This window comes from Podarcis melisellensis, assembly GCF_964234715.1.
Source record: "Podarcis melisellensis genome assembly, chromosome: 14".
Lineage (NCBI taxonomy): Eukaryota > Metazoa > Chordata > Lepidosauria > Squamata > Lacertidae > Podarcis > Podarcis melisellensis.
Genome location: NC_138546.1, coordinates 27,159,984 through 27,186,619, shown reverse-complemented (window position 1 = coordinate 27,186,619; position 26,636 = coordinate 27,159,984). Strand labels below are relative to the sequence as shown.

Here is a 26,636-nt window from a genome sequence, read left to right as displayed (position 1 = left end):
ACACTTTAAATGCTTGCATATGGCTGCAATTACAAAGAAAACCATAATTTTGGCATCAGTAGCAGAATTAGACTTAAACAAATTGATGTTCCACTGCAGTAATCTGGAATACGTTGACTGCATTTATAAGAACGTAACAGGAGACCACAGTGAATTAATAAACTGTCCCTCTCACCAAAAATAAGAGAGGGAATAATTGGTGAGACAGAGTTAAGTGAACAGATGACTACATTCAGCCTCCTCTCAACCTAGAAATGGGAATGTGAAGGTCACCCCTATCCTGGATGACAAACGGAGAGCTCTTTGTTGGTAAACAAATTAATCTTTGGAAAGGTCACCATTTGTTTTACATTTTTTATCCAGTTCTTGTCATCTGGAATCCAAGATTGACTGTCATTCTGCAAGGCGGAGTGCAGCTGAAGCGGCTTCCGTCCGTATCAGCATTCTTTGACGGAGCTCGCGCCTGATTGAGATGCTATGGGCTGCTGGCTTACAGCTGTCGCCGGACCAGAATGAAGGCCCAGCCCAGAATTCCAATAAGCAGCGCTGGCCAATTCTGCCTGGTGTAAGCTGGCCCTCTGCCCACAAGTAAAATGTGTGGCACTTTGAGCCAGCAATTATCTCGCTCACTTCCTTCTGTGCTGCTTCTGTTTCGTTTTTTGAAAAGCACATGTGGCACAGACTGGAGTTGTGTAGCTATTTTTGCACAAACACCTGGTACGGCAGAGTTTTGAGATGGATAGATTTGGGGAGGGGGGGACTTTTGGTAGGTTTTCAGTAAAAAAAGTCTTTCCTAACAGTTTAAAGGCAGACTCCTGCACCCCACCAGTGCACACATGCACACAAAGAACTGAAAGGCATTGACTCAGTGAGATGGTAAGGAGGCTGCAGACTTAACCTAGTGGTTAAAGGGATGAGCTATGAAATATCTATTTCAAATGTCATGTTAGCTATGAATTCATTGAGTGGCCTGAATATGTTTTAAACCCCACCCCACTAATATTGGCCTACCTTACAGAACTGTTTGAAGGATTACTGACATATATGTTAAGCACTTCTAACTACCTAGAGAGAGGGGGGGCATATTCAACTCATGGAAATCTTTAAGAATAGATAATTGTGCAGTGCTCTTGATTTAAGGCTTTATTAAATGTGTAAAAACATCTGTAGGTTGCGTTATCTTTTCATCTAGTACATCCTTTTTCCACAGTCAAAAAGCATTTTAATAGAGAGTGACAAAATCAGAAGGGTTTTTTTTCTTCCTTTGGAAGACTATCAAATACTCAAACTTAAGAGTTTCATCACAGATGGAAAGTATTTGGGGTTTTTTTGCACAGACTATATATTTTCCATGTGTCCATAATTTTGTGAAATCAGTTCCATGGGCCACTGATAATATGAAATAATTATCCAACTAATTTGTCAGTGTCACTAAAGAGCAGCATCTGAAGCCAAATCTGCTTGTGATCCGTCATCAGCACTGATCTGATGCTAAGAGAAAACTTGTCTGTCAGCTACTCAGCTGTGCAAGTATAAGGTGGACAAAATGATGGTAACCTCCAGTGTCCATTCCCCTTTTCTGAAATGTGTTTCTCCCTAAAAAGCTTCTTTTGCCTCTGCACTGCTTTGTTAATAACAAAAGAAATACAATGAGCTAAACAGAAAATCTTTTTTTGGGGGGGGGGGGAATTCTCGGTTTAAATTGAAGCAGAGAAAAATAACCATATTGAGTGGGAGTTCTTATCCACAAGAGAAATGCACTTCAAAAAGACTAATAGAATTGTTTTGTCTCAGGCCTCAAGTTAATTATACACAGAATTGCTTGAGATCAGGAGAAAATACTTCTGCAGCACGTTCCAGGCATATTATGCAGAGCAAATGTTTGCCGGCAGCCCGAATTAAGATCTCTTTTCTAACCTTTGAAAATTGTGTTCTGATGTAATGTTTCTCTTCGCCAGAATGTTTCTGTGAAATTAGATATGTCAGATTCATTGTGTTGTAATGAGTCATCTGTGGGGATTTTTCAAGAAAGATCTGGTGACAATGGTGGTAGATTCTAATCGGATTCCTTCCTGCTCCTGAGATTACCACAGACCATGTCGTGTGGCCAACCTGGTCCAAAGAAAGGTTGCTTGTGTGAATGCCTCTGTTGGGAAAGAAGGGGAGAAGCATTCCCTTGGTGGCAAGTGTTATGTTGCTCTCAAATGGTGTGTTCAGGCTTACAATCAGTTGATGGCTTAGGCTGCAATTCTAACCCCACTTACTTGGTAGTAAGCTCCATTGAAGTCAATAAGACATGGTTAGGACTGCAGCCTTAGTGTTGGAACCAATGCCAGACATGGCACTGCAACTGAAGGAACTTACATTTGACAGTAGTGTAAAGGTTAGGGGGGGGGACTAAATTCTTCTTTTTGTTTTTACCTATGGCAGCATTCCATTGTCTTTGAGTTTAGGCAACTTCCTAGGTAACTTTCACACCACCAGCTGAGAGTGTGTTGCAGTGGGCAATGGGTGCCTTTCCCCACTATCCTAAATCTGGAAATCTGGATCCTTTTGGCCTCCCAACTTTGCCCCTAATTCTCTTCCGAAGAACACTGTCATGTATGACAAATAGGCACAATCTGTCTGTAGCCACCCATTCTCTTCTAGGTTAGTAAGGAGCTGTTTCCTAACTAACTAATTGATGCTTCAAGCATGGAGGTGTGGAGGATGGACAAAGCACTTTCTGTCCCCTCCTGCTTTCCTTGTGGTGTGTCATTCATTCTCCATCTCTTTTCTCCTGACAGCTCTTTGCTGTGGCCTTTGCTTCACTTCTGATGAAAGATATCTTCAGTTGTGAAGATAATTGAACAGCCTTTGATGGTCAAGTCCAACGCCTCTGTATTCCCCACCCCCTGTTTTGTGCTGAAACAGAGGTGTAAATTGACAGCACAAGCTCAGATTTTGCCGCTCACTTATTTGACATAAAGTAGTGAATAAGCACCAGACTTAAAACTGCTCCATGTTGCTGGTGTTAGATATGATGAAGAGCCATTCGTGTACACTGGGCCCATCACTTATGTAAGGGTTCTGTCCTAGGGGTCCACATGCAAAGGCAAAGTCACATAAAGCCAGGAATGCCCAGAACCATCAATCCCATGCAACCACCCCTACCTGTCCAGAGTGGGCTTCTAGGAGTGTTCCAGGGCCCTTGTGTGATCCTCCCAGAGACCAGTAACCAGGCAGAGGGCTTAAAAAGCTATTTCTGTGGTGGGTTTCCTATTTGTTTAATTAATTTTTGGCTATTCACCTTGAATCATGATTGTTTAAGTAGATTATGCATGAGTTGTGGGCCCACTGTATACCATATATCAGGGAATTGATTGAGTTTCACCAGGCCACCAGAAATATCCCAAAAAGGAGTATTTGTGGTGGAAGGATGAGATTTGTCTAAAGCACTTTATGAACTACCACAGGGAACAATTTTAAATGGCCTTAATATGGTGGCTGTTTCAGAATAACCAGTTTTACATTTTCAGCAGGGGTGGTTAACCTGTGGCCACCTCCATATGATGCTGGACTACAGTTCCCATCATCCCTGGCACATTGACCATGTTGGCTGGGACTGATGGAAACTGTAGTCCAAAAACGTCTGGAGGGCCACAGGTTAACCTCCCTTGGTTTACATAGTGTCATCGCTGAAACCTAGCTAATTCTTTGTAAAAGGCCGTGGGTGTTTTTGTTTTCATAAATTTATTTTATTATTTATAGCATAGCGGACATCACAAGACATTGATTAGATTTTAATTAACTCTCCTTTAAATTGCTTCAACCGCTGACAGTCAACAATCATGTGGCATGTTCCTAAGCAGTAAAATCTGAGCTCACACTGTTTTTTGTTATTAAACCTTAATGAAACTATTCATAGCGGAAATGGTATTTATTATTTAGCCACGCGTGCGTGAAGAACTCCTTAATATCAAAAAGGTTTGCAGCTGATGAAGGAATAGGTTTCCTCTCGTCTCTCCTTAGGCACCAACTCAGAAGATAGCAAAAGGTGTTACGGTCCCCAGCCTCTCAGTAGCTCCACCTTCCTTCCATTTGAAGAAGGTTTCCTTTCCAGTTTCCAAAACAGATGCGGAGAAAGGTCAGTCACAGCTGCGTGCCCAGTCCTCTGGGATTTATTTTGCTATACTTGTCCTGGCATGTATGTTATGCTGGGCATATATAACTTCACCTAAACCACTGGTTGGCAGTCAGTTTGACTGGTGGGCTGTTTTAAATAGGGATGAATGGGCAACACCTGGCAGGAAGTTCACCCACTGTTTTCCCCTTCTCTCACCTCTTCTTTGCATGGTGTGTGAGAGGGTAAAGAGTGTAAGAACAAATCACAAGTGAAGATTCCATCCTTCTGTCATGGACTTCTCTGCCTCCCTCCCCCTTCCAGTGGAGGCTAGTCTGTGAGGGCAAATGCGGTGCTGCCCCACCAGCCTCAGTCTACCCTCAGTCAGCCCCAAACTGCCTATGTTCTTATTTACAACCAGTCCTGGGGTTGTCCCTGGCTGCCAGCTTCCTTCTTAGTGAACAACTAAGCAGGGATGGGAGGGAAACTAGAATACTGTAGTTGACTCTGTCCATCATTGGTTCAGGAGCTACCTGAACCTGCTCCTTACCTTCTGCCCAGGGGGCACCAGCCGCCACCACTACTCCCCTGTCACCTCAGTCATATTCCAACTGGAGGAGATAGTGAAAAGGAAAAAGAATACTCTCATTTATACATTCTTCTTCCTCTTCCACCTTGATCTCCTTTTTGAACCACTTCCTGTCTCAGAAGGTTGAGAGAGATGGAAGCAAGAGGGAATTGCTTCCTGCCTCCCAGCATTCTTCCATCTCTCCCTTCTTTTCACCTTTACCAAAGGCAAATGTTAGTCTTAAAAATGTTGCTTGGTAGCGGTGCAGCAATAAAACTGCTGGTACATTTTTTCAAAGCTAAGCAGGGTCCAGTATGGTTTCAGATTGGATGGGGAACCACGGGTTGAGATTCCTGCGCTAACGGGGGATTGGACTAGATGGCCCTCGGGGTCCCTTCAAACTCTACAGTTCTATGATATTGGTGGGCTGCCTTTAGGACTGAGGAGTTTACACTTCCCAGACCAAGCTGCTTCTGAAAGAACTTGTTGAGTCTCCCTGGTTTTTATCTAGGGATCCTGAATCTTATTGAAAGAGGCCTGATTCCACGTGCAGCTAGGATTACTCTAGTGAAGCCTCCCATTCTCCCTCAGGCTGCTCCTCTTCATGAATCTCATGAAAAGCACAAGAAACCAGCTGCAGGTAGGCACAAAGAGATGCTGCTGATACTGTAAAGGAGAAACTTTCTCCATTGTCTGGTCAGTGTTCCGTATTTTGGTGATGGCGTTGCTGTTTCTGAGGACTAGTGGTCACAGCAGCAGACAAACCCAGTAGAGTCTGAAGGTGATTTTTCTTCCTTCCTTTCTGGTAACTTGCCAGAACAGTTCCTCCCCTATTCTGAGGGCAGCCATTCCAGCACTGGGAGAGCTGAGTGGCAGAGCTTACCCCATCAGCTCTGCTTTGACAGGCCAGCTCCATCAGGCCTCCTCTCGCCTCAGCTGCCATCTGAGGGCAAACATTTCATCAGGCTGCCTCAGAGATGGGAAGCAGGGCTCATTCTGTCTGCTTTGCTAGAGGTCCAGCTCCAGGCACCTCCTGCCTCTGAACTTTACTAGTTGGTCAGTATAGGAACAACTGTCTAGAAATTGGTGCCTGAGTTTTGAGTTTTATTTTCTTCTTTCCTCCTTGTCCCTTTCCCCTTATCTGTTGTATTATCGTTTGTTTGTTTGTTTGTTTGTTTGTTTGTTTGTTTGAACATTGCCACCTTGCCTTTTCAGCAGTCAAGCTACCAGCCATCCCACTTTGCCAAAGCTCAGCCTCCTGGCATCACATGGTACTCTTCAGCAAATTAAACTGTAACAGCAGCTCCTGTTCTGCTAAGAATTGGAGTCTGGACCCATGAAAGGTCCGTTCTGCCTCTGTCCACTTTGTACCTGAAAATGCATTTCCAGTGCCATACATTTTGTGTCTGTGGTTGCCTCCAGCTGACCTGTTTGTTGAGCATTCATCCCAATTTGTTTGCAGGGAAGTTGTTTCTTGCACTTTCATCTTCATAAGAAGTCTAATTTGAGTGTCTCTCCGTGTGTACAAATCAACTTGAATTTGTCTGTGTGTGACTGAATCTCCCCAGAAAATAGCTACAGCCTGGAAGAGTCCAAATTGTAACTTGTAGCTTAATACAGTGGATGCTTATAGTTGTAGCTTTCATTGGAAATGTTGGGAATAACAAAACAGATCTAGTCTTAATTCCCTGTGTATTTCATCATTCATCAAGGTTATTTATTTATTTATTTATATTTGATACCTAAGGTTTAGTGATCTAATATTTACGTTTAATAAAAGCTGTTCAAAACATTCATCCCTTCTGTAGATGGAGGTGTGGAGAGCAAGAAAGGGGAAGTCCCAGCTCCTCCTCTTTATCCAAAGTCCGGGCCCACCTCCACCTCAAGCAAGGGAAGAGGAGGAAGCAAGGGCAACATTGCTCCACCCCCATCCTGCATCTCTGTTATTTCGCCCAAGAAATCAAAGTTGCCCCTAATTCAGGCAATTCAGAACCGGGCATTGTCCAAGTCTTCTTCCATGGTGCTAAAGGTACGACAGAATCATTTCCATCCTGTAAATGTTGGGTATCCATTTGATTCATAGCACCCAGCTACATAACCCCAGTTATGTATAAAGCCACCAAGCAATTTTAATATGGCCTTCTACAACCTAGTGCCCTCCAGAGGTTGTTGGACTCCCAACACCCTTCAAGTCCAGCCAATGCACTGATGGGAGTTCTGATCCAAAATATACGTATGGTACGCACCAGATTTGGAAAGGCTGATATAGCATTCAGGACTCCGTATGCAGATGAGTTTTCCTGGGGATGGAGCTGCCCTCTCTATTGAAGTGAACAGGGAATCCCTCACAGACTCCAAATGTAGATTGGGACACATTGTCAGGACTGAGCTATGTCCAGTTGTCTGAAGCGAACTAAAACTGGAACTCAGTGGTCAGAGTCAGGGTCAGAGACACACAAATGTCAGGAAGACCTTGTTGCTCAGGCAAGATCTTACAACAAAGAGGAATCCTTTTTTATAGCTGTTCCTGTCAAGGAGGACTTAGTAGCCAGTCCAGAGCCTGCAGGTACTTCACTGCTAGGAAGGTGTTCCAAGCTGCACATTTGCTAGATCATGGAACAGCTGCACAGAGAGCTGTGTGTTCCTAGTTCTAGCTGTGCCAACCCCATGAGAGTCCTCCTGACACACAAACAAAGAAAAAATAGCTATTACGTCGTGATTGGTCATGTTAGCCCCTGGCCTCTTCCCCAATAGCTTTCTCAGTGCACATTTAGATAAACATTACTCTTCTTCAGTTGACCCATAAGATATTTTATTTCTCTTTTGAGATTGATCAAGACCGTCCTTGCATTGACAACGTTATTAGTATTGTTGTTGTTAGCAGTATTTATAATCCGCCCTTCGATCCAAAGGTTTCTAGGGTGGTACACAAAATTCAACATGACAGTATTGGATAAAAAGCAATAACACCAGAAGTAATAAGCCCTTAAATCACTCATTTCCATAGGCCTGAAGGAATAAATACATCTAGTGAGGTCTAGATAAGGTGAAGGGCATCTGTATCTCCAGTGGGAGGAAATTTCACAGCAGGAGCCAATGCAGAGCTTGAAGGGTCAGTAACACATTATCTCACATTGCACACAGCTGCAGCTTCTGGACCATCTTCAAGGGAAGCCCCACATAGAGCACATTGCGGTACCCTAAATAAAACTGCAGCGCTTGTGCTACCAGAGCTTGTGATATCGTAGCTAGGCTAGATGCATGTTGAATTGGTAGTCACAATATTCCAGGATTTGGATCCTTAGGATGTCATTGTAGGTATTTAATGGGACAGCATGTCTCCACTGCTTGTTTTACTTCCTTTACGTCTTTCACTCTTTCCATAGACCGCAGAAATAACATCATCTCCAACCTTCCAGAATCTCTCTTTAGAGTTTGAGATACCAGTTCGCAAGGGAGCCATAGACTACACGGCTCTTGATCTCCAAGGGTTTAAAAATCATTGCTGCTTATTCTGGGGAAGTGTCCTTTCCTTCTTGGAGCACGTCTCTAACTTTTTGAAGGACTATGCTGTTCCCTCCGCCATCATCAAGGGGAAGAGAGTGATGGAGATCATTCCGGATTTTGAGCTGAACCAGAGGCCAACTAAGGAGGAAATTCTCTCTGTGATAAAGAACATTTCGGCAGTCAAAAAGCTCTTAAGTAAACCTGGCCAGAGATACAAAGGCCAAAATGGCACTGCAGTAGCAGCTACCAAGATACAGGCATTATGGAGGTGTTACAAATTCAGAAAAGCCTACATCACCTTCAGGCAGCAGCAGTGGGCCTCGGGAGTGATTGCCATCTCTTGGCTTGTGCATGTTCACCGGGGGCGTGTCAGAAATACTCTGAAGGAATCGCGACAGAGACACCTGGAGAATTTCTACATCAGGGCCAAGGTGTGCAAGGCTGCCAGCTGTTCTGGCAGTGCTCCTTCTCTAAACATCACTTGCTTGAGTGGTTGCGTTAAAATGCTACTGTTTTTTCATTTAACTGTACACATGTCCAAGCACATTTCATCCTTCATTAGATGTTCAGTCTTCTGTGCATAAGTTCTCTCCTCAACCCCCTCTTCTCACAAAAAGGAGCGGGGGGGGGGGGGGGTTCCACCCAGAACTGCTGCCTGTTTCCTCCCCTCTACATACTAGGGGGGCAATTCTTTTTTTTCTACTTGGGTCACTCTAGTTAGAAAACTATCTAGTTTTTCTAAATGGATTGACAGAGGCTGAAATTAGACGTCGCAATGAATGTGGTATTGTGGCTGAAAATGGCAACCCTATTACGTTTCCCCTCCCCATAATTCTATATATTTGTGTATATTGTTCATATTCTTCTTAACATAAAAAAATATTTAAGTGGGGTACAAGAGTACAATAATAAACAGCTAAAAATGAAGAGATGCATATAAAAATACAGTGAAATACTCAATCATCTCTCTTAACTTGCACAATCTGAAAAACTTTTCAACATCCAGGCTTTCATCATATTCTGAATCACACCCCTTTATCCTGGCCATTGAGACCTAAGATGTGTGTTTCAGGACCCACCCTATTCCTGAGACTAATAACTTTAATAATAAAAATATTAATAAATTTGGAATGAGCCTAACATGGGCAGTGTCCAGTGAAATGCTTCTGTTAGTGCAACAGAACGTGCCCCATCTCTCTCCTCCAGGCCCTTCTCAAGTCTGGAGAGTTGGGTCACTCTAGGGCAGACTGGGAGGCCACTTAGGGAGAGCAGTTGGACAGGAAATTCCCTTGCATGGCCAAAAGTAGCAAAAGCATTTTGTTGGATACCACCCTGTGCTTCCATTTAGAAATGGTACAGGGGAGTGTAGGGTGTACTTGATTCAGTGCTGCCATTTTGGGTAGCAAAGCACACATCTGTCTTCCAGTCTAGTTCCACTCTTTTCTCCCTTCATCTATGTTTTCTCTCTGCCTGACCTTTCCTCTCCCCTTACACCTGTGCTGTGCACTTGATGGGGGGGGGGAATTGGAGGGCGGAGAGAATTCTCACTTGCTTCTGTAGCAGTCCCTACTTTGTCAGAAAGTACTTAAGTTTGCAGACAGGCTTTTAATTAGTGCTCACCATTTCATTTATGTTTGCTTTCTTTTTTTTCATTCATATTCTGTTAATTAAGTGATCAGCCTCTAATCTTCCCCTGCCAGTAGCTTCATGTAGCCATCTAATTAAATTAATTGGGGAAGATGTTTTAAGTATGTGATTAAATCAATTAATATAATTTATGCCTGGCTTAACTGTACAGTGGGAAAAGGGAAGGGGGGGAGGGAAACAGCTGAAGTTTGACTGGATTGTATCCGCCACAGCTTCCCCCTGTCACTGATCAATGCCTTCTCTTGATTTTTAGCATCTGGCCGCCAACTGGAATCGCATCAGGACCTCTAGGAGGACCATTATCCATATCCCATCATTAGGTATAACGCTTTTGTCTCTGGATCTATCAGCAACCTCTATTACCCACCACATTATGACTCCTTGATTGAGTTCAAGGAAGGCCCTTGTTTTATTCAAATTGGTCTCGGCAGGAAAATGTTGTCGACATGATGAGAGTAATAACACAGGGCCTTCGCTTGAAACGGCGTTTAATTTGGGGATTAAGCAAATAAAGTCATTATGTAGAGGCCGCTATTCAGTGGAGAGGTGATTTGCTGTAATTCGCTTTCATCTGTATGAAATGAACTAAAAAGTTGTATTTTCCCCTCCCTTCTTCCCCCCTCCCCCCCCTCAATATAGCAGATAATGTTTCCAGTATCCGTTAATGACAGGGGGGACATGGGCTTGCCTGCTTCGTTGCTATTACACCAATAAACTGGGGTCTCGCTTGCGCCCTGTTTTTAATCAAATGTGCAGTCAAAATGATAAGCTGCATTCTCTGAAATTATTTAGTTCTAATTACGAGCAGATGGGATGCTTTATTTGCACCTTGGGCGCCTGAGCAAAAGGAGATGCTATGTGCACAAGAATAATTAAGAAGTTGAATAGTGGGGTTTTCCCCCCCGTACTTAAATAATCTGCAGTTTCATGTTAATTAGCGCTAATGTAATTATTTAATTACATTTATGAATTGGGGGGCTTTAAAAAGTCTTTCCTGGAAAGTGTTGGGGCAGCCTGAGTGTTTTTTCAAAAGGGTAGAAATATTCTTTCTAGGAAATTGGTGAAAATATAAGCCATGGTCACAGATTTTAAAAGCCACTTAAATTCAGGAAATCTAGTTAGCTTAATCCAAAGGAGTGAAAACTATGTAAGAAGTATTAAATGCTTCTCTTCAATATATGCATCTTTGCTCTTGCTTATGGTTTCAGCTTGACGGGGGGGGGGGGACCTCTGGGGTGACTTGGCTGGCACAAAATGAACAGAATGAAGGGGCAATTTCATAGCTGTGAATGTCCCAACAATTGTTTGCAATCCGTTGGTCTTATTCAGTCATTCCTCTTCAAAGCCACATGTAAAGTGTTACAGTGGTTTGGAATATGCAGCCTAGCTTCCTTTTCTATCATAGTACCTTATCATTTTATTTTGTACTTTCTACTGCTCTTGACCTAAAATGCAAAGAGGAGTTGGGCAATAATTTTTATGGCTGGCAAACAAACATTTTTAGATCTTCGGAATCAGACGTCAGCAATATTACCACATTCTTAGTGCTTTTAGAAGTCCTTTCTAATTCTTTTGATATAATAAAAATAGATGAAGATTTTTCTGCAAGTGAGCCCCATTAATATTCTATATAACCTTTTGCTTTCTGTTACCTCTAGCAAAATATACAAATGTCATTGGAGATTATGCAAATGTCTTGAAGATGTTTTTTAAAGAAATAATTTGTTTCTCCTTTTTGAGAACATTTGACAGAAAAATAAAATGTTGGTGCTATAACTAAAGGGGTAGCAATTAGCGTATTTAGAATATTTGCACTTTAAAAAGACCATTTCCGTTTCAAAATTGACATTTTGCCTGATCTATGGAGGGCGCTTTCTGGCATCCAGGAACCAAACAAATTCTATGGAAGTATCCCACTGAGTTCTATGGGACTTACTCCCTAGTAAGGCTGAGAGAGATACTCCATTCAGTTTGCATTTGAAGATGTATATAGCTAAATTGTACTTCCTGAAACAATATGTAAACTGAAACACAGTCATCCTTCCATATTTTAATGCACCCAAATTTTGCAATGCAATCAAGTAATGTGTAGAAAAATGCATATATTAGGTAAATGCATTATGTTACGAGAAATCACTTCCCAAATGTGTGTATTAGGTGACATTGCATACAATAATCTATATATCAAGATAACTTTGCACTAAAATGCTGGTGCATTTTCAGGATGTAAAAAAAAAGAATCCATAAATTAATGTAACACTTTTAGCTCTTCTTTCTTTCTTTCTTTCTTTCTCTCTCTCTCTCTCTCTCTCTCTCTCTCTTTCTCTCTTTCTCTCTTTTAAAGGAATCTTTTTCAGCTTTTAATACAACTCCACCATAAATATTTGTATCAAATGGATACTTAACTGTTTTTGTTGTTGTTTTTACCACACTATCAGACCACTCCTCTCCACTCACAAGTGTGTGTTGGTATAAAAAAACCAAACATCATTTTTGTCCATATGGCAAGTAGCCACATCCTTAGATTGGCAATCATAACTATACATACTGGACATAAATTCAGATGAGTGAGGCATTTTTCCCAGTTTGTCAGTTTCTCTGTAGCAGCAAATGCTTGAGAAAAAGAACCACCACAGTACACAAAAAGAATTATCACATAGCACAAAACATGCCATTAAACTGGTGTTTCTGGAATGTTATGTTGGCGTTTGCTAATGTTTCAGCTTGGGCAGCAGGCTAAACTTGCATTTCACAATATTTGTAGATAAAGCTAAAGCAAATATATTTGTTCCTTTGCTGCTTTTGTGTGCAAGCCATGTTACTGGCAACTTTGTTTTTGAAAGAGTCAGTCACTTTAAGACTAGAAATGAAAGTGCAAAAAATCAAAGCACACCATGTACCCTTCCTTGATCACGGTGTATCTTGTGAATGTTATGCTTTGATTCTTGAGCATCAAGGAACAGTATTGTTGAGGAACAGCCATAATTCTAACATTAATAGTTTGCCTGAGTTTAAGAGACACTTGTTGAGAGTGCAGGATGGGGAGACAATGCATTTTCTGTAACCAGCTTGCTATAATGATGCTTTCTCTTTAAAAACAGCTGGTATTAAAAATGGTGTGCATATAGTTTTTAACTTATGTAAACCTTTGGAATTGGAAAAACGAAATGACATTTTGATTAGTTGGGTATGTGGTTCATTTTTCTCTGTACATATTCAGCTTATCTTGATGGCAGTACAGGCAAAATGCCTTGTAAATTTTCAGTGCAATTTTGGGAAAATAAAATCACTCCATCAACAACAATTTATTCATCTATTGACCATAATATTTAACAAGCCAAGGACAAGTCAAGGGGGGAAATGTAGTAATCGGTTTCAAAAATAATTTGAATTATCAAGCATTAAAAGTCTAGTATTAATAACAATATTTAAGAATTTAGCTAATAACAAATGATATTTTCCCTTTGAAATGTCATCTTAGTGGCCCATTTCATTTGCAGTAATACTGAAGGGCAGTAACATAGGTTGCATTCATTGTGAGAGAATTTCTGTGATTTTAGAATAATTCTTCCACTTGGATGTTTTATTTTCAAATGAATGACAGATCCCCTCCCTGCACTACATAATATTTAATATTTTAATCTATGGCTGTGCTTGATCTACTGCCTTGTCCAGTTCCCTTCCATTATCTGTCGTAACCTCTAGGAAATCTCCCGATTACACAGAGGACCGTTCTATGAACACATTAGGCAAATGCCATAGTGGGATGCAGTTCTTCAATAAAAAACATTCCATCCTGTTTCCTAAATTAACATGTGAATTTTAAAAATTAATACTACTTTTGAAATTTCAATAAGGCGTTCCGGCCATGATTTATGGGTTATGATGGTGCAGAAAGGGGTTCTCACCAAGTCAAACGCTGGGCTATTGTGGTGTTACATCCTAATAAAATAAACAGTTCTGCTCCGCAGCACAGCTCTGGTGAAGCTGCATATAATGTGTGATTATGGAAGCATTCCCTTCTCCCCTTAACCCCACTAACCCATCTTAAACCTCCTTTAGCTGTTGAATAGGAGTTTTTGTTTCTGACTACTGCACAGTTTTGCTACACATGTGCAGAGCAGTGAGCGTCACAAAGGCAGTTCCTCAGTACAAGGAGCCCTGCTTGGCAGTTCCTAGAAGGCTGTGATCTTACTGTGAGACCAGTGGATTTCCAGAATAAAACCTAGCATCTACTCGTGGGCTGAATGTGGCTGCCTGGAAAAGATCTGCCTTTTAGACCCAAGTCCACCAGCATCCTTCAGCAGATCACAGTTTTCTGTTGTATAGAATTTTTTTACATATAGATGCCTCTGTGGTAGTTAAGATGGCAGGCGGCTGGATTCTCACCAGTGGTGCTGTGCTTTTCAGTGTGCTCATCCTCCCCATAAGCAAGTACAAAAGTGGGGAATGGGCAGGAGATTTGGACCCTCTAGCAATATTCATGAGCTCCACAGAGAGCTTCTGAAGATTTACTGCTCAATTTCTGCTCATAATTCTCCTTTGGAAATGTGTAGTCTTCGTTCACATTGCAGCAATATTGCTATCTCTACTATATGCTCATAACATGGGGCTGCTCAGTCGGTAGAGCATGAGGCTTTTAATTCCAGGGTCGTGGGTTCAAGTGCCAGGTTGGGCAAAAGATTCCTGCATTTCAGGGGTTGGACTAGATGACCCCTGTGACCTCTCCCAACTCTGTGATTCTACACTTCTATGTTTTTGTGCTAAGGCAGCCTTTGCCTGCCTGATGCCCTCCATATATTTTAGAGTGCAACTGGGATTAATGGGAGTTGTAGTTCAAAGAAAATGGAGGGCACCAGGTCTATGAAGGCTGTGCTAAGATTTGCCTCCCATCCACCAATGCTTCCCTTTAAGGTACAGAGGCTTCTTACTATTAGAATCAGGAAGGTGTGTGCTGTGGGAAGGTCAGGCTGTACCTCATATCTCCTGGTTTAGGGATTCCTGGTCGTGACACCAGGATAATGTCACAAACAGTGCACATGGCACTATTAATTAAGGACATGCATCCTGATAGCTTATTCAGACCAGCTTGGGGTGTTAGTTTCAAAACAGATTTCTGTTTTTCTTGTCAAGCTTTGGCAGATTTTGCTTTTTCACTCAGGATCTAATAATTAATCATCATGTTGGGGAACAGAAGGAACTTCCCCTTAGGGGAAACTGCTGGGCTACCTTTCACCTTCCATTGTGGCTCATAGTTTGGTTTGCTCACGTGAGCATCTGGAAAGGATTTGCTAAACTTTCTCCTTGCTCTGCTACCATCTTGTTCCACCTTTGGTTATTCCTTCAGATCGTCCAGGCCATCTGAGATGATAACTCGGATTGCTAACTTAAGTGCCTTATTTCGGTATACGCTTCCATTTCCCCAGCCAGACTCCCACACCCCAATAAATATGTTTAGGAACACAGTATTGTGGGTTATGATATGGAGGATACTAATCCAGTTAAGGAGATTGGTTGCTTAAGGTTACTTTCTGATAGCTTCTTCTGTTAACACAAATTATAACTAAATAGAACTTCAGTTGTAGCATATGCCATACACCTTTACATAGTCTTTACCTGATGTTAGATATGAACGACAGAGAAAAGCTTTTGTTTTCATACTCTGCATGTAAATTTTCTAAAAGCTCTGTTTACTGTTGGAAGCATGATGCATACATATATATGCTCATATAATATTTTTTTTCAGTGCTCAAGTTTTGAATTTTCACCCACCCTCCCCACACATACAAACATACAGATGTGTGTCTAGAATGTCTACTACTGCTGCTTTTCCAAAATGTAAACCATTGAGGACAATTTTTCCATGTTGTAGCATTTTTTTCCAGGAATTTTGACCACGTTTCTGAAGATTCTTGGTACATTAGTCATATGGAAAAGGCATTGCTTTAATCTTGTTAGCAAACCATTCAAGAACCCACATCAAGCCTGTGTTTGTTAAGCAGCACTTGCTATTGATTTCATGACAGCTCTTTCTTTTGCCAATTGATCTTTTTTGTTTGTTTACATTAGGACAGTTTTTAGGCAGGCTAACATTGAATTAGCTAAGTTTAAAGTTGTAAATTGGACATACTAACAAGGCGCTATGTATAAACCATTTTGAAGGAAATCATGTCATTGGTTTGTAGTAATGGTTCTATCTTTGACAGTTTATGCATCCTATGTACTCATTTTCAGTCCGATAACAAAGAAAAGGTTTGCCATCCCCTAAGCAGTGTGTTCTGGGGAACCCCACACAAGTTTTACTTTAACAAACGGGGAGCAGAAGCCCTTAGTTGAATGGGTGAAAAGTGTTCCAGATGTCACAGCTATTATAAACTAAATATGCATTTAATGAGAGAGAGAGTGTGTGCGAAACTGCAAAAAAGAAAAAACAACTTATAAAGGAAAATGTCTCAAGTTGCTCTATCAAAAAAGAGCCTTGCTTTTAATGAGTTATTCCTCTTTTACATTTTTAAAATAAAAATACATATGGATGCATTTTGGTCTGCTGAATGAATTTTATGTAGATTTAACATCGCAGTCTCCTTTTATTTAACATGGTTCTGTTTGCGTATGGTATTATCCAATAATAATGCAAATAGTCTAGTTTTGTTCATTGTCTTCTGTTACGCAAAACCTTAGTCCATGGCTTGCTTTTGGAGAAGTGATAGTAAACAAGACAATTAAAAATCTTAAATTAGGAATGCTATGTTTGAACCTGGGGATGCCTCATTTCTCCTGTTTCTGAACAGTATTGCAGAGAGATGTGGATATTTTAGGCACTTAGAGATTCTTTAAAAGGCTGTAGATTAGGTTTCCACTAAAGGGGGAGGGAAATCTAGGCTCCTGCTCTGTTTAATGGAAGTATAATTTGCTGTAATTCACAGGAAAGTATTTTGACTGCCATATTCAGAAGGAATCCAAGACACAGTATTATCACATTTCAGTTGGATTCAAAGCCCAGTGCAAGTTTGTGATTTTGAGTGTGCACAGTAATGTTTTCCATACTTTCTTATTTATTATTTGGATTGTGTAGCTTCATCATGGTGGTCTTGAGGTCTTTTTAGGCAAAAAATGTCTTCTTTGAAGACTTTTCTGATGATTGCAGTACATAGCTGGACAACTTTTTTTACCAAATATCAACTTCATATGTGGACAGGCTTTGTTCTAAGCAGTGAAGCTGCTACGAAACCTTGACATCAAAATTTCCTAGGTGAGACAAAGAACACAGCCATCCAAGTGTATAATCCTAGGTTTAAGTTTGGGGCTGTAGTCAACTAAGTGTTATACAGAGTAGGCCAGTTGAAATTAATGGACCCAAGTTAGGCATATACATTAATTTCAAAGAGTTTACTCTGAGTATGACTAGCATTGGATACAGCCCCATGTGTGGAGATCATTGCAAGTGCAATTTGCAGATAATGTGTTGTTGTGGCTTCTTTCAGGGTATGCACATTCTGTTCGAGAGGCGACTCCTGATTTCACTATTTATCAGGGGACACAGTTTGGAAGACTCTGTGAAATACGAGGTACAGACATGCTCCTACTTGTCATACATCCTTCATGTTTCCCAAAAGAAAAAAGACCCATTTCAGTTGGATTCATGTTTTCAAGCCAAGGCAAGCAACCATTTGTTATGGACCACTTCCCATCAAGGATCCCAAAGCAGTTTGTGGGATACAATTCCAACTCTAAAGTCACCATGATGGGAATAGATTTAAGAGTAACCATTGTGCAATGGTTTTGGTTCTTCCTTGAAAGCTGATTCCAGACAGGGGTGTTGAGGCAATACTGTTTGGCACCTTGGCTAATGGCAGGAATGGCAATGGCACCCACAAAGGCCTGCATTGGTGCCCTGAGGAAGGGACTCCCAAATTTAAGCTTTTGTGTTATTTTATAAAAAGTACCTAGTCCTCCTAGAAATAAGGCTATGAAGCAAAATGTGCAGGTACCCTTCCATGTGATTTCTGTGAAAGGAGCCAGCCTGGCTGTTCCTACCTGTCAGAACTGAATGAAGTCAGACCTGTGATTGATGAGTGATTTGTTTGGGCACGCAGCAATAGAACCCTGGGGTTCTAAAAAAGCAGTTCCACCCTCCCCTTTACTGCACTTTCCCTCCTTCAGTCTTATTTTCTAGTAGCTTTTAGGAATCCCCACCATTTGCTGTTCCTTTCCCTCCAGCAACCAGGACACATCTTTCCTGTTGTGGGTTTGTCTGAGATGAGGTACTCCCTAGAAGTTGTTTTCTGCAAATACTATTGCACAATAAGTGCAGGTGGATGTTAAATAATCCCCTCCTGAAATGGGAAATGCGAAATGTGAAAACTTTGCAAAGAGGCTTAGGTATGTCTCCTATTGGGCAGGAGTTAATGTTCAGGCACTCATTAAGAATTCACTGTAAAGTTAACATGTAGTACAGTGGTATACGTCACCATTTCAGAAGTGTTTGCATTTAATGACACTTGCTCCCTGCTAAGTGGGTGCAGAATAGCAGCTTAGGCTAAGATTGGTATTGAGGGGAACAGTTCTTTTGTGCCTTTAACAGGTATATTTCCACAATCAGGACCAGAGACTGTGGCTTACTTCCCATAGTAAACATAAGGTTGCCCCTGGAGGGGCAGAGAGCAGCAATGGCTGTACTCCATCTAATTTTGTATTGTGTCATGCCCCCAATGTTGTGTTATATACCATGCCCCATGGCAGCTGTTTTGTGACTGATGCCCTTAGCACTCTCAAGATCCAAACTATGCCCTCTGGTCTGAAAAAGATTGGCAGCTTGTGCCTTTGCTGTGCCTAGGTTGGATTACTCCTATGTAAATAGAACTGCATCTGAGGAATCTTTAGGTGCTTAAGTTGGTCCCAAAAGCCGCCACCTAGCCATGGGATCACATTACACCAATCCTGCAATTTGCTTCCAGACACAATTCAAAGCATTATCCTTTGGCATATTACCCCACTCCCGTGGGAGCAGCCACCGAGACCATATAACACTGTTCTTGAAAGACCTACATTGGCTCCCAGTATGTTTCCGAGCACAATTCAAAGTGTTTGTGCTGACCTTTAAAGCCCTAAACCGCTTCAGTCCAGTCCAGTATACCTGAAGGAGCATCTCCACCTCCATCGTTCTGCCCGGACACTGAGGTCTAGCGCCGAGGGCCTTCTGGCAGTTCCCTCACTGCGAGAAGCCAAGTTACAGGGAATCAGACAGAGGGCCTTCTCAGTAGTGGCACCCGCCCTGTGGAACGCCCTCCCTCCAGATGTCAAAGAGAACAACTACCAGACTTTTAGAAGACATCTGAAGGCAGCCCTGTTTAGGGAAGCTTTTAATGTCTGATGGATTACTGTATTTTAATATTTTGTTGGAAGCCACCCAGATGGGTGGGGTATGAATCATCATCATCATCATGCATGTTCCCTAAGATAAGAAGGAGTGTCCCTTCTTATTGACTATGCCCAGACTATGAAACTCATAATTTGGTTAGCTCCATTCCTTGCTTTTTTGTGCTAGTCATTCAAGACCTTTTTATTCTGGCAGACTTTTGTTGTATGTAGCTGATAATTATTTGTATGTCTTAGTTTTAATTGCTGATCCTGTTGCTTTTTTATTGTTTTATAAAATTGTAATTTTTAAATGTTCTCAGTGGTGGTTGTGCACCAGACGGGTGGGGTGGAAATGTTTTAATAAATACATTTTCCAAAAAAGTCAAATGCGGGTGCTCGGCATTATGTGGAATTGAAGCTATAAATAATTTCACAACAAGGTTTTCCTTTGAAGGGTTGCAAGGAGGTGATCCCTTATTTAAAGTATTCAAAAGGAAATATTATAAGTGAACAGGAGACAACAAGGGACATGAACTGAACTGGGGAGGGTCCCCTGTGTGGCAGCCCTTCCTTAAGCAAAGGAACAAAGAATATTAATTTGTCAATGGGCAACTTTTCTGGCTCCCCAGAATGACATACTTTACATGATTCATTTATATTTCAGCATCATTATTATTTCATAAATGCCATTTAGTGAATTTTGCACAAAAATGTATTAGTTCTGAAAATTTACAGGAGTCTAAAATAATCACTTAATTGCCTTTATATATTATGAAGGCACTAATGTTGTTTCGTCCTCAGTGCGGTTCTTTTATGTGGTAGTGTTTATTTTAGGAAAGATTTGTTACTTCTGAATGAATGGGAAAGTTGCAGGCACCATGTCACACTACCACTTGGAAGGCTTGCGGCTCCTTCTATTAAAAACCTCCTTCCCCCTCTTAGTTTATTGCATCTGTCTCCCACCTTTCCCCAAGGAGCTGCCTGGGAGATATTAAAAGACTACTTTCTCAAATTCCCACTTGGGTTACATGTGTATTTGGGCTGTCCCTCCAAAATGGATCTCCACCTGGGCAAAGGATAGCTTCAAATCAGCCACACAGCAGTCCACAGCATGCAGGAAGTATCAGGATGTGAAATGGAGACTGGAGTAATTTGGGGGGGGGGGGAGGGAATGTGATTATTTCAGTTATATGCCCTTGGGACTTATGCTACAGTAAGAGACCCTTAGATTTTGCCAAAAGCTTCACAGAAAACATTTTGAGGAGGATTTAAAGGAAGTGAGAAGTAACATCACCAAGGTATATTAGGAAGCATTTCCCAATATCCATGGCAGCAGAGGAGGAAGGGTGGGGTCATTCTAGGGTGCAGGTGGAAGCTGGAGCTGGGGGAGTAAAGATCACAGGCAGGGATTTAGAGACCCATGAGAGCAGAGAGAAGGGAAGGCCATGAACACTGTTCTAAGTCATGCACTGAAGACTGGTGGTTCAGCAAGTGGTGACAGCAGTGGGAAACAAATAAAAAGTTAAAGGCAAAGAAGGCAGCATTTCTAGCACGCAGTAGCTAGATTGGAGGAGTGTTTTGTGACTCACCTCTGGGAAAGATTTTCTTGGCTTCTCCATGAGTGGAGAGAACACGAAAACTCAGGAGGCAAATTGGGGAAGATTTTTTTTGGTAAGTCATATGCCTCCCTCTCCCAACAGTGTGATACCTTTTCAATGTCAAAGTGTGTACAGACACTAACTATTAGTTATTCACACATTTCCACTGTGAAATCTAGTTTGGGTTTAACATAATACGGCAGGAACATAAGAAGAGACCTGCTGGATCAGGCCAAATATCCCTCCAGGCCATCTAGATGTCCATGGGAAGCTTGCAAAGAGAACCTGATAGCAAAAGCATTCTCCCCACTTGTGGTTCCCAGCACCCGGTATTCAGATATATACTACCTTTGACAATGGAAGTAGACAGCATAGCCATCCTAGTGAGTAGCCACTGATAGCCTTATCCTCCATGAATTTGTCTAATTCCCTTTTAATGTCAGGTGTGTCTTCCTGGGGAGAGCATTCTGCTGTCAGGGAACCACCACTGAAAAGCCTGTTCTTGTGTTGCCACCTACTAACCTCAGAAGTGGCACACAAAAAAAGAGCTTCAGATGATGACTGCAAGGTCTAAGTAGGTTCATATGGGGAGTGGTTGTCGCTAAAGTATTGTGTCTTACACACCATATTGTGTTGTACATTTGACCAAACACACTTCAAGACTTCCTTGTTACAAGATTGGGAGTTCCTTCCACCATTGGTCTGGGGAGTGTATGAAACTGCTGCTTCTGCAACCTTCTCTAAGCTATAAGCTGAATCTACGTTGGTTTTTAATAGCAAATGTTTTCAAAGCCATGCACAATTCCCATCCATATTAAAACAGGTCATTCATCTAAGTCTCCCTTGCAACACTTCTGAACTTCTAGCCAGCAATCCCACACTCTGTGTTTTGCGGACTTGGTTCTGAAAACTGGCTCTTTGTTCTACTTTCTCCAGAGAGAGAGAGAAAAAGAGAGGTTGGAGCAGAGGTGTGTGTGCACACATGTGCAAAGATACGGATATTTGTAAAATAAATAAAGTGGTTATGAAAAGTAATACTGGCAAGCAAAGTTACCTTTCTACCAATAATTAACAGTGAGTCTCCTGTTCATTTGTTTGTCTTTAAGATCCTAATGTGGACGTCATCTACATTTGCCCCTACCCACTGAGCGATGAGATGCTGCACTATTACAATACATTTTTGGGTCTGCAGCCAGCTGTTATATCTGGAAGCCCTAAGGACATTGGTGACCTGCAGGACAGGTTCAAAATCCTCACCCCTGAAGCCATAAACAGCTTCCCTGTGAGTTTGTGTCTTCTAATTACTACAGCTGGGGGGAATGCCGTAAAATTAAATTGGAAATTTTATAACTTGCAACGCTCTGGTAGCCGTCAGTGAAATATTATTGCAAGTTTTAAGAGCTTCACAGATTAAGTGACTAGTTAAGACTGTTGGAAATATCCTGGTTTAGCTTTGCAGGCTGAAAGTTGAGCTGAGCTCAGCCCTTCTCCACTGGTCCCTGCCCAACGCCTGGCCTCATCTAGATCTCTGAACTTAAAGAGATTTATAATGGAATGGAAAACAAAGTACTCAGAATGCCTTCTGCTGCTCAGAGCTTCCTTCTCTGCAGCTGCGCAGACAGTGGGTCCCCTCCCTCCCTTCTCTCTAGCTTTTTATTGTGGCAAAATCCAATTTAAGACTCTCTTTTTTCCCCTTGGATCGTTTAATGTCTTTAATTGAGGGGTGTTGGATATCTTGGTTGTTTTGAACCCATCTAGTTGGTTTTAATTCTCTAGAATTCACTCTGAAAGGAAACTGCCACTCCACCCCATTCTTCTGCCCCTCCAACTACTGTACCCTTGCATTGTTGAAGACCTTTTGATAATGCTGCAATGCAGTAAAGCTCATTTATGGCAGGGTGTGTTTGGATGCTCCTTGGATCATTTTGAACTCACTGAGCCTCAGCTGTAAGTTGGTGATCTTGGCTATATCATCAACTACAGTCCTTTGTCCCTTCCCCGTTTTGTTTGTTTGTTTTTAATATTAAAAAACACTTTCCCTGCAAGATCACTGCTGCTGGGTAATTATTTGTACTATAAAACTATGATGCCTCACCATACGAGAACAGTAATCGCAACATGCAAATTTGTTGGCTCTTAAATTTTGACCTATTATAAACATATTCTTTCTGTTCAGCCAATCCATTCTTTTCATACAGTTAAGTCATCCCTTAGTTCAGTCCAAACAGCCTCCAGTTTATCAGCCTCAGTCTCGCAAAGCATTTCGGTGCACAGTGACCTTAAGGATGTTACCGACACCAGTGGGCTTCTCACCATCATAAAAGCAGGCAAAAGTGTATGTTCACATGTATATATATTTGGAGGACAAAGGGTGAATGTTGAATACCTTGCACAAGCGGGAGTGGATTCTTTGTAATACAGGCACAGTCCATTGTACTGAAGTTTTAATTGCATATTTCAATCGGGCGTACTTAAGGGTGAGAATTGTGGAGGTGGGCAGCAGTCTTCAGCTCCATATATGGAAATACATCATTAGCAGTTAATCTGCAGCACAGAGGCCCACAAAGTAAGAGGTTTGAAAAGCAGATAGACCCAGTTTTCTTTGAAGCTGGGGGTGGGGGAGTGGAATCCATAAAACCTAGCAGCTAGTTCTGCATGCCTGAAAGGACTTTGGGCGTGGATTTTCTGACAACAGCCCCTGATACTACAGGACAAAGCACTTTGGAAAGTTTGGAAACTTTCAAAGGTGTGTTGTGATATGAGGGCTGCTATTCTAAAGAAAAATGTAAAACAACGACGCAGAAGGTTATAGTATCCAGCCAAGTCACCCACTCAGATCAGCAGACTTATGTCATGCATGACCGTGGCCATGACAGTGGGGATGTTTAGATCAGGGGTCGGCAAGGTTTACCTTGCCTGAGCCGGTTCACTCCAGCAGAGATCCCTCTGTGGGCCGGATCACGAGCGCACATGAGTGCGCGTGCCAGCGATTTCCTGCATCTGTGCAGACACAATTTCTGGTGTTTGCGGCTGCGCAGACACGAGTTCCAGCATCTGCGCAGATGCGATTTCCAGTGCTGCGGAAGCGAGTCCCCGTGCCATGCTGCGCCAGTTTAGCACAGCATGTGGGGACTTACCAAGCGGGCTACTCGGCTCAGGAGTGGCTCGTGGGCTGGTTAAATGAACCCCGTGGGCTGCTTGTGGTCCATGACCCCTGGTTTAGACTTTATGACACTAAGTTCTTCCCAGTGCAGTTCTAAGGTTTAAATGGGTAGGAGTTGGAGATGAGTCTGTGCACAACTTCTATTCATTCCTTCTAAACTCTGAGGGCTGGCCACTCCTCTGAGGAACACCACATGGCCATGGCCATTGCATGCACAAACACATGCAGACAGGCGGGCAGACACACTCACACTCACGCACATTCAGGCAGCTGGCAAACACACTCACACTCAGTTGCTAGTTGGGAGGGGCAGCATACAGATAGGCAGACACACACATGCTTAGCAGACCAGTGGGGAAAAGCAGGCAGGGAGATGTATGCACACACCTTAATGCAGACAGGTGAACAGCAGACTTCCCAGCATTTTTGCTCCCCATGGCAGCCCTGAGGAAGTAGGCTGTTCTCCTGCCCTAACACTATAATGTGTGGGGATGGTGACCGCAAATCAATTCAAGGCTCTTTCTATGTTGCAAAGGAGCCTCTTCTCTATCAAGTGCAGTGTTATTGCAAGGTCTTAGGGGTGCAGAAAAAGAAAGTTTCCGTCATGTTCTCTGAGCTCTAAGACACACCAATGGGAGAAAGGGTGCCCCTTTGCAGGGCAAATAGAGGCAAAGGTGCCCATTTTTTGGAGAACTGATAGGGCCCCTACAGCACCATATCAGGAACACAATAGCACCACAGTGGGGGACAACTACAGACTTTGAAATAATTTTTTAATTCCAAATTATGGGGAACTTAGCGAACAAAAAAGTCTTGGCGTGGTGGATCTGGGCTACGGGTTACCCACCCCTGCTCTGAAAGGAAGTTTTAGAAGAGATGAATCTCTTCTGTGGACAGCAAGATTCCTATATGCTAGATTCATATATCAAAGTTTTAAAAATCTAGTAAAGTCTTAGGGCTCTTCTCACATTACGTAGAGACAATCCGCGCTTGCCAATTCAGCTCACCATTAAGAGGAAACTGCAGCTCAGCACCGTTCCTTGATAAATGTGGTGGCACATACAGGCACCCCCCCCCACACACACACACTTGCAAGCGATCGACTCACATGCTTCTATGTATACGCATGGCACCGGAAAATAATTAAGTAATGCAATACTAACATGAAATGGCAGGAGAGAGCTGGGAGGTCCTCGTGGCTCACAAGGAGAACCTCCCCAGAACCCAAAGTCCAGAAAAAAAGACTCCAAAATGGCATGTGGGAACTCTCGGTGCTGCTGCTCTACTCCTCTCAACAGCTGTTGGGTGGGAAGCTGTATTGCAGTGGGCTCCCCTCTAACACACATTTCTGCACAGGGGCCCAGAATGTAACCTCCCCCCTGCGTAAGTGGGGAGCCTCCTGTATTTGTAAGCACAATATTTGTGACCTTCACATGTCACATTTTCTTACATGTACAGCTAAAACTGTAACGTGCGAAGCAGCCATGACTTGTATCTTCCAATGTGTTTCTAAGTAGTTGTCCTCCTTCTGTATTTGACCAGAGTTATAATTACAATAAGAACTTTGTGAGGCTAATGAAAAGGTGTTTATCCCACAGAACGGCATGTGATCTGCAAAGGTGTTTTGTAACTTGAGAGTGTTTTGTTCTGAAAGAACCGTTTAAGATGCTGCTCCTCATAAAGTGAAATATTGCCCAGCTGTGGGAGTGGGTCTTCTTCATTTTTTTGTATTGATTTCTCCCCCCTGACGCAGTAGAGTCAACCCGTGCCAGAAGTGTTGAGATGAATCACCGTTATCCAAAGGCCGCAAGCCTCTCTTCCAAGTGACAGAAGGAGAATTCCGTGTGGATCAAATAAATACAGATGTGTAGTAATTAGTTCTATTCCCAGCGAGCCCATTTCCGACACACTAAAGATGTGAGCGATTATGGAGCCTCACCCCAACAGCTTTTATCAATTTAAACTGCTACGCTACAGGATAGGTCATAACCCAGCCTGCTATTAATAATGTATTTATTGCACTCAACATTATAAATTAGCTCCGCGGAAGAAAGCGAAGGAGCACCTCTTAACGAGACTAATGTGATCTTCATACAGAACCGCCCCATGTCCCTGGCCACCTTCTTGAAGTACAGCCCCAAGACCATCAAAAGGATCAAGAAGCTGATCCAGGGCACAGACGCCTACATTGTCGGAGGCCTTCTAAGCCAAGATGACCTGGCAGTGGCTGATGAGCTGGATGTGCCCATTTTAGGTCCCACCCCGGAAGTAGCTCAGCTCTACAGTTCCAAGTCAGGAAGCAAAAGGGTGTTTGCAGCTGCTTGTGTGCCAGTACCCCCAGGGCATTATGACATCTACAGCAGGCAGCAGGTAAGACTGGTGGCAGTTTTGGTGACTAGGAGAACCTGGGCCATTCAAACATCTGGCTGTCCCCAGTCAAATCTTACTTTGAAGGTGAAGTCTTCACTCACATCAAGGGATCATAAGGACTGAGTCCTGGAAACTGTTTTCAGTGCCAGGAACCAGCCCTAGGATTTATGAGTGGGATATTAATGTCTTTGCCAGTGAGCTTTATTTTATTTATACCCTACCCTACCCTATCCATTTATATCCCACCTTTCCTCTATGGAGCTCAGGGTAGCATAAATGGTTCTCCTCCTCCCTATTTTATTCTCACAACCGCCATGTGAG

General features: G+C 42.4%; 1 protein-coding gene across 4 annotated transcripts in view; it reads left to right on the top strand.

Moving 5' to 3' along the window:
• Nucleotides 1-26,636, top strand: part of IQCH (IQ motif containing H) — an 84,363-nt gene that overhangs the window by 10,742 nt on the left and 46,985 nt on the right. For 3 of the 4 annotated variants that reach the window (XM_081888467.1, XM_081888465.1, XM_081888468.1), the window contains exons 6-13: nt 4,012-4,126; nt 5,182-5,310; nt 6,479-6,699; nt 8,057-8,608; nt 10,078-10,144; nt 17,309-17,392; nt 21,889-22,064; nt 26,043-26,315. In XM_081888467.1, coding sequence (XP_081744593.1) covers nt 4,012-4,126; nt 5,182-5,310; nt 6,479-6,699; nt 8,057-8,608; nt 10,078-10,144; nt 17,309-17,392; nt 21,889-22,064; nt 26,043-26,315 — 1,617 coding nt within the window. The remainder of the gene's footprint in view (nt 1-4,011; nt 4,127-5,181; nt 5,311-6,478; nt 6,700-8,056; nt 8,609-10,077; nt 10,145-17,308; nt 17,393-21,888; nt 22,065-26,042; nt 26,316-26,636) is intronic. The other variant, XM_081888466.1, reaches the window with a different exon arrangement.